The 15,019-nt window shown below is 46.2% G+C and overlaps 1 protein-coding gene across 1 annotated transcript; it reads right to left on the reverse strand.

Moving 5' to 3' along the window:
* Positions 1–9,793: 9,793 nt before the first annotated feature.
* Positions 9,794–10,729, reverse strand: LOC137380708 (putative nuclease HARBI1). Its single transcript, XM_068052981.1, has 4 exons — positions 10,542–10,729; positions 10,319–10,475; positions 10,005–10,262; positions 9,794–9,919 (listed from the first exon to the last, which is right to left on the reverse strand). The coding sequence occupies exons 1-4, from the start codon at positions 10,727–10,729 to the stop codon at positions 9,794–9,796; spliced, it is 729 nt and encodes a 242-aa protein (XP_067909082.1).
* Positions 10,730–15,019: the final 4,290 nt, after the last annotated feature.

Raw genomic sequence — 15,019 nt, forward strand, 5'->3', positions numbered from 1 at the left:
GAAGGCTTTAGAGAGGGTGCAGAAAAGATTTACAAAAATGTTTCCAGGTATGAGGGACTTCAGTTACATGGATGCATTGGAGAAGCTGGTGTTGTTCTCCTTAGAGAAGAGAAGGTTGAAACAAGAATTGATCGACATGTACAAAATCATGAGGGGTCTAGACAGAGTAGATAGTGTGATGGAGTCCGCGGTTTGTGAAACCAGTGGAGGAGCATGTGCAAGCTGTTGTCTGAACAAATGCCTTGTTGAATTTTCTGTTTGGTACACAGACTCTGATTTCAAAGCTTGTTTTTTTGAGACACTCCCTAACTAAAAGCAAAACTAAATAACTTCAGTCTTCTGGGGAGACAGAACAGTTTGGGGCCAGATAAGAGACAGAGCCATCTGGACAGAGTCATTCCCAGATCACAAGATTACAAAGTTCAAGCAGGTTGCAGGTAGGGTGTTGAATCTAATGAGCCCATTACGGTCCCAGTGGCAGGCCCAGAAAAGGGAGCCATTCCCGTCCATCATGTGGGCGGTCACTTCACTATGATTACATGGTGGGTGGCCATTTTGCATAGTGGAGGCACAGCTCCCCCCATCCCTCCCAATCATGTGGTGGGGGCTGGAGGCAAGTCGGTGATTACAGCATTAGATGACTCCAGAGATGATGTTGGTGCCATAGTTTTTTTTATTCATTCATGGGATGTGGGCATCGCTGGCTAGGCCAGCATTTATTGCCCAACCCTAATTGCCCTTGAGAAGGTGGTGGTGAGCTGCCTTCTTGAACCGCTGCAGTCCATGTGGCATAGATACACCCACAGTGCTGTTAGGAAGGGAGTTCCAGGATTCTGACCCAGCGACAGTGAAGGAATGGCGATATAGTTCCAAGTCAGGATGGCGTGTGGCTTGGAGGGGAACTTGCAGGTGGTGGTATTCCCATGCATCTGCTGCTCTTGTCCTTCTAGGTAGTAGAGGTCGTGGGTTTGGAAGGTGCTGTCTAAGGAGCCTTGGTGCGTTGCTGCAGTGCATCTTGTAGATGGTACACACTGTGCGTCAGTGATGGAGGGAGTGAATGTTTGTAGATGGGGTGCCAATCAAGTGGGCTGCTTTATCCTGGGTGGTGTCGAGTGTCTTGAGTGTTGTTGGAGCTGCACCCATCCAGGCAAGTGGAGAGTATTCCATCACACTCCTGACTTGTGCCTTGTAGATGGTGGACAGACTTTGGGGAGTCAGGAGATGAGTTATTTGCCGCAGGATTCCTAGCCTCTGACCAGCTCTTGTAGCCATGGTATTTATAAAGCTACTCCAGTTCAGTTTCTGGTCAACAATAACCCCCCGGTTGTGGATAGTGGGGGATTCAGCGATCATAATGCCATTGAATGTCAAGGGGAGATGGTTAGATTTGCTCTTGTTGGACATGGTCATTGTCTGGCACTTGTGTGGCGGAATGTTACTTGCCACTTATCAGCCCAAGCCTGAATATTGTCCAGCTCTTGCTGCATTCCTACACAGACTGCTTCAGTATCTGAGGAGTTGCAAATGGTGCTGAACATTGTGCAATCATCAGCGAACATCCCCACTTCTGACCTTATGATTGAAGGAAGGTCATTGATGAAACAGCTGAAGATGGTTGGGCCTAGGACACTACCCTAAGGAACTCCTGCAGTGATGTCCTGGAGCTGAGATGATTGGCCTCCAACAACCACAACCATCTTCCTTTGCGCTAGGTATGACTCCAACCAGAGGAGAGTTTTCCCCCTGAGTTCCATTGTCTCTAGTTTTGCTAGGGCTCCTTGATGCCATGCTTGGTCAAATGCTGCCTTGATGTCAAGGCCAGTCACTCTCTTCTCACCTCTTCAGTTCAGCTCTTTTGTCCATGTTTGGACCAAGGCTGTGATGAGGTCAGGAGCTGAGTGGCCCTGGTGGGACCCAAACTGAGCGTCACTGAGCAGGTTATTACTAAGCAGGTGCTGCTTGATCGCACTGTCGTCAACACCTTCCATCAATTTACTGATCACCAGTAGACTGATGGGGCGGTAATTGGCTGGGTTGGACTTGTCCAGCTGTTTGTGTACAGGGCATACCTGGGCAATTTTCCACATTGTCGGGTAGATGCCTGTGTTGTAGCTGTACTGGAACAGCTTGACTCAGGACACGGCTAGTTCTGGAGCACAGATCTTCAGTACCATTACTGAGATGTTGTCAGGGCCCATAGCCTTTGCTGTATCCATAGCATGTAGCCGTTTCTTGATATCAAGTGGAATGAATTGAATTGGCTGAAGACTGGCATCTGTGATGATGAGGACCTCAGGAGGAGGCCGAGAAGGATCGTCTACTCGTCACTTCTAGCTGAAGATGGATGCAAATTCTTCAGCCTTGTCTTTTGCACTGATGTACAATTCTGCTGCTGATGGTCCACAGTGCCTCATGGATGCCCAGTTTTGCATTGCTAGATCTGTTTGAAATCTTTCCCATTTAGCATGGTGGTGGTGTCACACAACACGATGGAGGGTATCCTCAATGTGAAGATGGAACTTCGTCTCCACAAGGACTGTGCGGTGGTCACTCCTACCAATACTGTCATGGACAGATGTATCTGCAGCAGGCAGATTGGTGAGGACGAGGTCAAGTATATTTTTCCCTCTTGTTGGTTCCCTCACCACCTGCCACAGACCCAATCTGGCAGCCATATCCTTTCGGACTCGGCCAGCGTGGTCAGTTGTGGTGCTACCGAGCCACTCTTGGTGATGGACATTGAAATTCCCCAGCCAGAGTACATTCTGCACCCTTGCCACCCTCAGTGCTTCCTCCAAGTGCTGTTCAACATGGAGGAGTACTGACTCATCAGCTGAGGGGGGAGGGGTGCGATAGGTGGTAATCAGCAGGAGGTTTCCTTGTCCATATTTGACCTGATGCCATGAGACTTCACGAGGTCCGGAGTCGATGTTGAGAACTCCCAGGGCACCTCCCTCCAGACTGTATACCACTGTGCTGCCACCTCTGCTGGGTCTGTCCTGCCGGTGGATGGCGATGGTGGTGTCTGGGACTTTGTAAGGTATGATTCCGTGAGTATGACTATGTCAGGCTGTTGCTTGACTAGTCTGTGGGACAACTCTCCCAACTTGAGCACAAGCCCCCAGATGTTAGTAAGGAAGAGTTTGCAAAGTCAACAGGGCTGGGTTTGCCGTGGTCATTTCCGGTGTCAAGGTCGATGATGGGTGGTCCGTCCAGTTTCGTTCCTTATTGACGTCGTAGCGATTAGATACAACTGAGTGGCTTGCTAGGCCATTTCAGAGGGCATTTAACAGTCAACCATATTGCTGTGGGTCTGGAGTCACATGTAGGCTAGACCAGGTAAGGAAGGCAGATTTCCTTCCCTAAAGGACATTAGTGAACCAGATGGGTTTTTACAACAATCGACAATGGTTTCGTGGCCAATACTAGACAAGCTGCCAGCCCTGCATTCACTCCTATCTTAGAGTCATTGGTAGCTTTGTGCAGCTGAAAATGATGCTGGACTGGTTCCTGGACACCTAACCCCCCAACCACCCAAGGGGGACAGCACAGGATGGCCAAAGCAAGACAAAGGGTGGCTCCCTGCAGATTGTCCTCCAGGCTGCATGGAAAGGTGGGAGGTTTTCTTACCTAGTGATGGGAAGAAGAGGTCCTCCCACTTGACCAAGCAAGCCTGGGTGGAGATTGCAGAGGAGGTCAGCAGCCATGGGATCACCCAACATGACTGGGTCCAGTGAAGAAAGATGGTCAACCACTTCCTGCGTTCAGCCAAGGTGAGAGCTCCATACCACTCTCCTTTTTGAGAATTGCATGTGACTATGCGGGAGGGTGTGTGACATAGGGAGGGTAGCACAGCAATGACATTGGCAAATGCATGGCTTCATAGCTCACCCCCCTTAACTCCCCTGACAGCGTGCAGACCTGTCATGTTGATCTGTCTGCCATTCTCTACTATCTCCATCCTTCTGCTTGCAGGACAAGAGGGCCCACAATAGAAAGGAGATGACCCTGCCTTGACAACTGAGGATCTGACAGTTCTCTCGGTGGAGTCGCTGATGGACCTCAGAGCCCAACCTTAATGATGGTCCACCTTCTGCTCCAGCAGTGTGAGCAACTAAACTCATCACACAGCAGTTTGTCAACTTTATATTTCCCACATCCCTCAAACCCATACTTAAAACCCTTGCAGAGCCCCCAGGGCCCTGGACCCCCTAGCAGAGTACGCAGTAAAACAGTTCCATAATGGCCTCCAACCCCACTCCCCCCCCCTTCCCCTATGCAGCAATGCTCAAGTCTGCATACCCATCGTGACAATGTGGCCTCTTGCCTCAGTGCTGCCAGGTTTTAACAGTCATGAATCTGAAGGCACGTGAGTGCCACATTCACCATTCACAGAATCATGCACCAGTCATTAAATCAGAATTAATTATATTTAAATGCATTTAAATTGGCATTTCAACAATTTAAAATAGATTCCCGTCATGCTGTGGCGGCAATGCCGCCATTGTGCTTTCCCGCCACTGATAAAATCCGGAACCAACGTCATGACGCTGGATTTCCGGGCAGACAGTTTCGATGAAATCCTCTGTCCCCCCACACCACCATAACCACCCTCGATGGCCACATTATATTCAGCCCATTGTGTGCTGTGGAGGATGAGTTCCTGAGAGTGTTAGGGCTCGTTTTCTAGAGCAGTATGTTGAGGATGCAGTCATCATGGCCCATGTAAGTACCAACGACATAGGCAGGACAAGGAAAGAGGTTCTGCAGAGTCAGTATGAGGAGCTGGGCACCAAATTAAGAAGCAGAACCTCAAAGGTAATAATCACTGGATACAAGTGGGTTGCGGTGTGTGGGGCACTGGCACCAGTTCTGGGAAAAGTGGGGGCTGTTCCATTGGAATGGTCTACACCTGAACCGTGCTGGGACCAATGTTCTAGAAAGTCATATAACCAGGAAAGTAAAGAAGGTTTTAAACTAAATAGTGGAGGCAAGGAATCAAATTTGGGAAGATGTGGTAAATCAAAGTGTAGAGACAAGGCAAGAGAGAAAGGTATTAATATGGGAAAAGATAAACAGACCGACAGGAAAGGACAGTGAGTACAAAACTAAGAGTAAATCAGCAGACAAGGCTAGAGGTTACAACAATAAGAAAAGGACAAAACTAAAGGCTCTGTATCTGAATGCACGTAGCATTCGAAACAAAACAGATGAACTGATAGAGCAAATCAAAATAAATAAGTACAATCTGATAGCCATTACAGAGACATAGCTGCAGGATGGCCTAGATTGGAACCTGTATATTGAAGGGTAAATGACATTTAGGAAGGGCAGGAAACTAGGAAAAGGTGGAGGGGTGGCTCTGTTAATTAATGATGGTATTAGCACAATAGAGAGCGATGACCTAGGTTCAGTAAACCCAGATGTAGAAGCAGTTTGGGTAGAGATGAGAAATGATAAAGACAAGAAGTCCATGTGGGAGTGGTGTACAGGCCCCCTAACAGTAGCCACATGGTAGGACAGGGTATAAAGGAAGAAATAATGGGTGATTGGAAGAAATGTACGGCGATAATCATGGGGGATTTTAATCTACATATAGACTGGAAAAATCAGCTGGGCAAAGACAGCCTAGATGAGGAGTTCATAGAATGTTTTTGGGATAGTTTCTTGGAACAGCACGTTCTGGAGCCAACCAGAGACCAGGCGATACTAGACCTGGTATTGTGCAACAAGATAGGATTAACTAACAACCTCATGCTGAAGGCACCTTGAGGCAGCAGCAATCATAATTTGATTGAATATTACAATCAGTTTGAAGGGAAGAAGAGTGGGTCTAAGACAAGTATTTTAAACTTAAATAAGGGCGATTATGAGGGCAGGAAAGCAGAGCTAGCTAAAGTGAACAGGCAAAGTAGGCTAAGGGATAGGTTAATCGAGATGCAGTGCAGACATTTAAGGGGATATTTCAGAATACACAGAATAGTACACTCCAACAAGAAAGAAAAATTCCAAGGGGAGGACTCACCATCCGTGGTTAACCAAAAAAGTTAAACATAGTATCAAATTTAAAGAAAAAGCATATAATTGTGCAAAGATGGGTGGCAGGTCAGAAGATTGGACAGAATATAGAAAGCAGCAAAGAACAACTAAAAGATTAATAAGGAGGGAAAAATTAGAGCACAAGAGAAAGCTGGCAAGAAATATAAAGACAGATAGTGAGAGTTTCTTTATATTTAAAAAAGAAGAGTTAACAAAGTGAGCGTTGGTCCATTGGAAAGTGAGTCTGGGGAATTAATAATGGATAATAGGGAGATGGCAGATGAATTGAACAAATATTTTACATCGGTCTTCACTATTGAGGATACAAGTAACATCCCAGTATTAACTGTAAGTCAGGAAATGGAAGGGAGGGAGGAACCCAAGAAAATTACAATCACCAGGGAAGTGGTACTGAACAAATTGTTGGAGCTGCGGGCTGACAAATCCCCAGGTCCTGATGGAGTTCATCCTAGGCTGTTAAATGAAGTGGCTAGTGAGATGGTTGATGCATTAGTTTTAATGTTCCAAAATTCCCTAGATTTGGGGAAGGTTCCGTTAGATTGGAAAATAGACAATGTAACTCCTTTATTCAAAAAGGGAGGGTGACAGAAAGCAGGAAACTACAGGTCAGTTAGCTTAACATCTGTCTTAGGGAAAATGTTAGAAGTTATTATTAAAGATGTTATAGCAGGGCATTTAGAAAAATTCAAGGTAATCAGGCAGAATCAATATGGTTTTGTGAAAGGGAAATAATGTTTAACCAATTTATTGGAGTTCTTTGAGGGAGTTACATGTGTTGTGGATAAAGGGGAACCAGTAGATGTATTGTACTTAGATTTCGAGAAGGCATTTGATAAGGTGCCACATCAAAGGTTATTGCCGAAAATAAAAGCTCATGGTGTAGGGGGTAACATATTGGCATTGATAGAAGATTGGCTAGCTAACAGGAAACAGTGAGTAGACATAAATGGGTCATTTTCTGGTTGGCAAGATGTAACGAGTGGTGTGCCACAGGGATCAGTGCTGGGGCCTCAACTTTTTACAATTTATATAAATGACTTAGATGAAGGGACCAAAGGTATGGTTGCTAAATTTGCTGATGACACAAAGGTAGGTAGGAAAGTAAGTTGTGAAGAGGATATAAGGGGGCTACAAAGGGATATAGATAGGTTAAGCGAGTGGGCAAAGACCTGGCAAATTGAGTATAATGTGGGAAAGTGGGAAATTGTCCATTTTGGCAGGAAGAACAAAAAAAAAGCATATTATCTAAATGGTGAGAGATTACAGAGCTCTGAGATGCAGAAGGATCTGGGTGTCCTAGTGCATGAATTGCAAAAGGTTATATGCAGGTTCAGCAAGTAATTAGGAAAGCTAATAGAATGTTATCGTTTATCGCGAGCGGAATTGAATACAAAAGTAGGGAGGTTATGCTTCAGCCATACAGGGCATTGGTGAGACCACATCGGGAGTACTGTGTACAGTACTGGTCTCCTTATTTAAGGAACGATGTAAATGTGTTGGAGGCAGAACAGAGAAGGTTTACTAGACTAATACCTGGAATGGTCAGGCTGTCTTACGAGGAAAGATTGGACAGACTAGGCTTGTATCCACTGGTATTTAGAAGAGTAAGAGGCAACTTGATTGAAACTTATAAGCTCCTGAGGAGTCTTGACAGGGTGGATGTGGATTTCCCCTTGTGGTAGAATCTAGAACTAGGGGTCACTGTTTAAAAATAAGTGGTCACCCATTTAAGACAGAGATGAGGAGAAATCGTTTCTCTCAAAGGGTCATAAGTCTTTGGAATTCTCTTCCTCAAAAGGCAGTGGAAGCAGAGTCTTTGAATATTTTTAAGGCAGAGGTAGATAGATTCTTGATAAGCAAGGAGCTGGAAGGTTATCGGAGGTAGGTGGAAATGTGGAGTAATCAGTTCAACCATGAACTTATTGAATTGCAGAGCAGGCTCGAGGGATCGAGTGGTCTACTCCTGCTCCTAATTCGTATGTTCGTATGTATGTTCGTATGTAGCTGCATTGACGCTGATGGAGGAGGAAATGGAGCTAGGAGGGGTTTCAGCAGGGCAATCTGTCACTGAGTGTGGAAGCCACAAAGAATGAGATGCTACAGGGAAGCATCCATTGAACCTGTTGACGCGCACTACCTATGGCACACCTGTGATCAGTGATGAGCACAAGGAGCTACAGATGCAGGACAGGCAGAAGAACTTAGTGGAACGCACAGAGCCCTAACACCTCTTACAGCTCAAGTAGCAGATGAGGCAACAACAATGGAAGAGCAACTGCTTGAGACCTCAGAGGACTAGCAGCCATCTGAAGAGACGATGTCACATCATTCTAGCACAACCTTCACCTGCGCAGAAACTCGCATGTCGGTGAGCATTAGCACGCAGTTAGAAAGGATGGCACCAGCTGGTGAGCATGGCACAGAAGCGCACAAGCAGCTAATGGAGGCAGTGACAGCTGCGGACACTCCCCATCGGAGGGCTGAGAGAAGAGCCCAGCGATGCTCAGCTTCAAGCAGATGGCGAGCCTCAGGAGTCATCTTCAAAGCAGCAGTGTGAAATGTGTGGACATCTGGCAGAGTTCCCAAAGGTTGTTCGCTCCCATGCAAAGACAATGGTGAAGTCCATCCATGCCATGAATGGCACCACGTCTCTGGCTGATGAGCGCATGCCCTCCTCCATCGGGAAAGTGGTGACCCCCTGCCACATGCAGCAAACCACATAGCGGATGCAGGAAGTACACACTGACCTACTTACCATCGTCTCATCCATGAGCTCTTTGGAGCAATGGGTATGTGAGATGGACCTGAGATGCATGGATCCTTCGCCAGGGGTTGAAGCATTCCAGGTGCACAGGGAAGCACATGCGGGCCTTGAAAGGATGGAGGAGTAGCCGCCTGAAGCTTCTCTCAGGGTGCTCCTGGCATCAACAGCGGCTCCTCAGCCCCTTTGCCAGTGACACCAACGCTTCATGAAGCCGCGGTGACAGAAGCAGCTCCTGCACAGATGCAGCTGCTCCCCCGCCGCCCCCCCCCCCACCCCGCATGTGCTGGGGCCCTCAAGGCCACGCAGAGGACAAACGCCGCAGTCATCTAAAGCACTGGAACAGACAGGCAAGCCGCCAGCCTCCACTTCAGCTGCATAAGCTGGGACACCACAACATAGGAGCACCTGCAAGGGTTCACATAAAAACACGTAGTTGCACTTGGGAGTCACCAGGTGATAGTTTATTTTGTAATGGCAAAGGTTTAGATCAATACGTTAAATGTAAGGTGATGTTTTGCTTCAGCTAAGGTCTCGAGTGTTCATTTCTGTACCATTGGGCTATCTCCAGCTGGTGAGCTCTTGAGAAGGAGGTAAGAAGGTCTGTGTCACGAAAGCTGATTGTATGTATGGGCTTGAGTATTAGAGACTATATGGTACTTGAAAGAGAAACTGTGATGGAGAATCACCTGACCTGGGGTTGTTGGAAGGTCAGATAGCACATGTAGCACAAGTAATAAGGATCTTCCATTAAAAGCTTGTTAAACCTTTGTTAAAATTAAACCTGTGATTTCAAGTGTGATACTTTCAGCTTGAGATGTGACAATCTGCAGTGCATGAAGGCAATGGTGAGTGCATGCCTTGGTGTCCAGTCATGATGGGCCAACCAAGATGGTAAGGGCATTCAAGGAAAGACCAACAAGGCTGTGTGAGGAGATGAGTGAAGTGCTTACATAGGCATTTAAGGTCGGCTCAGGAGAAATGTGTCTGTATGAGTGATTCGCATGTCTCCTTGGCACGCATGTCAATGCCCATTGGCACTGGATCCTTGGGTGCATTGCCATTGGCAGCCGGCTCTGGAGTCCCCTCCAGATCCTCCTTGGCAGAGGAGGGTGGGTGCTCAAGAAGATCCTCATTCTCCAAGGCAACTCTCCTCTTCCAGGTTGTGCAGAGCACAGCATACCACCATGATACATGAGATCCTTGATAATGCATACTGCAGGGCTCTGCCAGGTCTATCCAGGCACCAGAACTTCATTCTCTGCAGGCCTTTAGCTGGCTCAATGGTTGCCTTTGCAGTCGCGCGGTACCGGTTGTAAGTGTCTTCTGCCTCTGTGTTGGGGTGTTGCGCAGGTGTAAGGTGCCATCTCTTCAGAGCATAGCCCTTGTCACCCAGTATCCATCCATGGAGGCACTTGGGTGGCTTGAAAAGCTGAGGCACCTAGGACTGTTCAGGATGCAAGAGTTGTGACAACTTCCCGGAAACCTTAAACATACCTGCAGGATTCGTTTGCAGTGGTCGCATACTAACTGTACATTCAGCGAGTGGAAACCCTTCCTGTTGATGAAGGCTCCTGGCTGCTGTGCAGGAGACTTGATGGCCACATGCATGCTGTCGCTTACCTGTTGCATCCAGGGGAATCCAGCGATGACCCTGAATCCAACCACATTTTCGGCCTAACTGGCCTGATCTATGCGAAAATGTATATCTTGGCCTAACCTCTGGTACGAGGAATCAATGATCAGCTCGATGCAGCAATGGGCCACTGACTGGGAGATCTCAGAGATATCTCCAGAGGATTCCTGGAATGATCCTGAAATGTGAAAGTTGAGGGCCACAGTGACTCTCACCGCCACAGGCAATGGATAGTCACCACATCTCATTGGCTTCAAATCCTCCTCCAGCATTGTGCACAGCTCCAACATCACCTGCTTTTACTGCTGCAGTCTTTGTAGACGCTGATTCTCCGACATTTCTATGTAGCAAAGTCTTGGCAGGTAGACCCTTTCAGAAGGGTAGTGCCTTCTGCAACCATACGCCTGCAATCGTGGCCATCTCCACCCTCCGCACCCACATCCCCTATCATCATCATGAGCCTGCTGCTCCTCTGGGTGTTGCAGCCCCAGTCCCTGTGCCTGCACCTGTCCGTCTCTCCTCACTGGAGGAGTCAAAACCTGAGTGCCTGAGATCCATTGCTCATTGCTGTGCTCGGGTCTGAAGCCTTTCAATCCCCTAACTCCACAGGCATGATTGCACATTGATAAGACCCTTCCCATAATCTGCCACTGATGTGTGTGCCCACTTGGCAGTGCCCCCAGCTTCTCCATCCCCTTCTTTAATGCCTCTCACCCTTCCTGTTTTAAAATGCTGCTGCTAGATTCCGCCTCCAGCCACCACTCACCTGCTGCTGAGCTCTCACTTCCATAGAGGTGACGAGCCACTAAAGATCCAAGAATCCCATGTGCCCTGATAACTTTTAAAAAGTACCTTGAAATAGCAGTCGATTGGCTTCTTAACAGGCTTAATTGCCTGCCCGCTTCCACTACACGTGCCTCCTATCCCTCCACCTGACTGCCTCCAGAAAAATTGTCAGGTGGCGGGAACACATCAGGGTTCCATTCCAGAATGTTCCCCTGCCATTTAACGGTCCCTCCACCTCCAATCCTGTCACCCCAGGGCCAGTAAAATTCAGCCTTTGGTATGATGTCAATGACGGTACATCTGGCAGTGCAGCATTCCCTCAGCAGTGCACTGGAGTGTCAGCCTAGATTATGTACTCAGGTCTGGGAGTGGAAGATTAACCCACAACCTTCTGACTCAGACACAACAATGATACCAACTGAGCCAAACTGGCCAATGTCAAGCTGAGACACTATTCCTTTAGGTATCTCGGCTCGCATTGTAATTGAAAAATGATGCAAATCATAATTGCAAAATCTTGGTAGGGCATGTCCAAATTTCCAATTTATGGAACAGGCAGGTGAGGCTCCCTGCCAGTTGCACAAAGTCAGAAAATTATTCCTTCTGCCTTGGATAATGTTAATGTAAAAACATGTAACTTCCAAATTTCTACTTACAACAACATAGCTTTGTTGAGATGTACGAATTTTGACTTCCATTGTATAACTTCACCTGCAGTCCTCTTCCTCCTGGTTTGTCTTTGTCTTTCAAACTTCAGCTAATACCAACACATGTTGTCAGAAGCCAATAAATGTAGATCCCACAAAAGAAGTTCAGGCTGCTGCCACCCTAAGGCTGCCCCCATTCACACCCAAGAAAACCTCCCAAGACCTCTCCCACCGCACATAGAAACATAGAAAATAGCAGCAGGAATAGGCCATTCGGCCCTTCGAGCCTGCTCCGCCATTCATTGTGATCATGGCTGATCATCCAATTCAGTAACCTGTTCCCGCTTTCCCCCCATATCCTATGGTCCCTTTCGCCCCAAGAGTTATATCTAACTCCTTCTTGAAAACATACAATGTTTTGGCCTCAATTGCTTTCTGTGGTAGCGAATTCCACAGGCTCACCACTCTGTGGGTGAAGAAATTTCTCCTCATCCCAGTCCTGAACATCTTACATCACTCCCCAAGAAGAATATTGGGGAGGGGGCCCTACACTTTTATGTTACTTTATATAGGTATCTTTCGCCTTCAACCTACTCCAGAAAAAAAGCATCTGAAAAATAAATTGCAGCTTGGCCGAGATATTCTAAGGCAAGCTTTGTCCTTGAATTCTCAATAAGAACCTTTTAGTTTCAAACATTGCTCCAGCTAGTCTGACTAAAACAATCTTGTCCAACTACTTTCAACACTTGACATTGGAAATGAGCAATTAGCCTGGTTATTGCCAATATAAATTCACCCGAGATGTGCTTTCAATCACATATTCATGCCATCACTAAGACCACCTATTTCCACCTCAATAACCTCGCCTGACTTTGCCCCATCTCAGCTCAGCTGCTGCTGAAAGCCTCATTCATGCTTTTAATACATCTGCACTTGATTACTCCTGTGCACTCGTGGCTGGTCTCCCACAGTCTACCCTCCGTAAACTTGAGGCTATCCAAAATTCTGCTGCCTGTGTCCTAACTTGCACCAAGTCCCTTTCACCTATCACCCCTGTGTTCGCTGACTTACATTGGCTCACGGTCAAACAATATCTTGATTTTAAAATTTTCATCCCTGTTTTCAAATCCATCCAAGGCCACACTCCTCCCTATTTCTGTAATCTCCTCCAGCCCCACAGCCCTCCAAGATATCCATGCTCATCTAATCTGGCCTTTTCAGCATCCCCAATTTTAATCGCTCCACCATTGGTGGCTGTGCTTTCAGTTGCCTCGCCCCTAAGCTCTGGGATACCCTCCCTACACCTCTCTGCCTCTCCACCTCGCTTTCCTCCTTTAAAACACTCCGTAAACCCTCCCTCTTAGGCCAAGCTTTTGGTCATTTGACCTAATATCTCCTTCTGTGACTCAATGTCATATTTTGTTTTATAAAAGCACCTTGAGACATTTTATTACATTAAAGGTGCTGTATAAATATAAGTTATTGCTGTTTGAAATGTCTGCCTTCAGTAGTTACAGCTGTACAGGTAAGGGTTATTACCTTATGAAATCTTACTTATCAGAACCTTTGCATAATCAACAGTTGGCAAGATTTTTGAAACCTTGTCAGCAAATAAGAAAAGGAAAATTCACCCTAGACTGGATGGTTAGACATTCTTCTATGTGCAACAGATATATATTTCACCTGACTCAAAGTCACATGCCCCTGTGAAATTAACCAGAAATTAAGTTCATCATATATAATAATTTATGTCACTGTATGAGGTATTATTTGCTACTAAAGCAGCAAATTTTGGTCAGATTTGTACTGTGATTGCAACATTTGCAATCAGGTGAGCTTACCTGTAAGTTACAGACTGGCAGCACTGAAAGCAACTAACTCCTTACCATTTTTTCATTCGTGGATAACTTTATTGATTGTGAAGCAGTGATTTATCCTATCTGGTATCTGGTGATTCCTCCTGAGGTACACTCCAATCCCAGATTGGGGTTAGGTCTTTTATTTGATTCATATTTATGTTGTACCAGTCTCTCATCAACTGTAAACTGTCAATAAACAAAATTGATAGTCAAGCGCATAATTTATCATTATATCTGACCTATATTCTACCTCCCACTTTTCCACTATATATCTAATATATTCTAAGAATGTTAGTATCTCTGGTGCTTTAAGTGGATATTGTTGAATTTACTCTTTCCTGTGGATATGGGTTGCAAAAATTCCATCTCTCTCTACTTCCCTTGAGGATCTTTTCGATATCTTGCTTTGCCCTCTCTTCTTTTTCCTTTAGATTGAAAAGCTATTTCCCATGTTAGCCATTAGAACTGTGTAGTGCAGTGAAATGAGTGCAGTTGGTCTTAATTCAACTGTACCTAATATCAGATCCCAACACAAAACTGACCAATGTTTGCCACTTTAGTAGACAACAACCTATATTTTATTAATTAATGATCCTTCACCTCCCACTGTTATTCCTTACCTCAATAAATACAAAATTGGTGGTATAGTGGAAGTTGAAGAAGGTTGTCTAAGGTTACAACAGGATATAGATCAACTGGGAAAGTGGGCAAGGGATTGGCAAATGGAATTTAACGCAGACAAGTGTGAAGTGATGCATTTTGGTAAGTTAAACCAGGGCAGGACATATACTGTGAATGGCAGGGCCCTGGGGAGTGTTGTTGAGCAGAGAGACCTTGGGGTGCAAGTACATAGTTCCCTGAAAATGGCAACACAGGTAGACAGGGTGGTGAAGAAGGCATATGGTGTGCTTGCCTTCATCAGCCGAGGCGTTGAGTACAAGAGTTGGGACGTCATGTTACAGTTGTGCATAACGTTGGTTAGGCCGCATTTGGAGTACTGTGTGCAGTTCTGGTCGCCGCACTACAAGAAAGATGTGATTAAGCTAGAAGCAAAATACTGCGGATGCTGGAAATCTGAAGTAAAAACAAGAAATGCTGGAACCACTCAGCAGGTCTGGCAGCATCTGTGAAAAGAGAAGCAGAGTTAACGTTTCGGGTCAGTGTTCCGAAGAAGGGTCACTGACCCGAAAAGTTAACTCTGCTTCTCTTTTCACAGATGCTGCCAGACCTGCTGAGTGATTCCAGCATTTCTTGTTTTTATTTTATATTG

This window comes from Heterodontus francisci, chromosome 2, assembly GCF_036365525.1.
Source record: "Heterodontus francisci isolate sHetFra1 chromosome 2, sHetFra1.hap1, whole genome shotgun sequence".
In the NCBI taxonomy this organism is placed as follows: Eukaryota; Metazoa; Chordata; class Chondrichthyes; order Heterodontiformes; family Heterodontidae; genus Heterodontus; species Heterodontus francisci.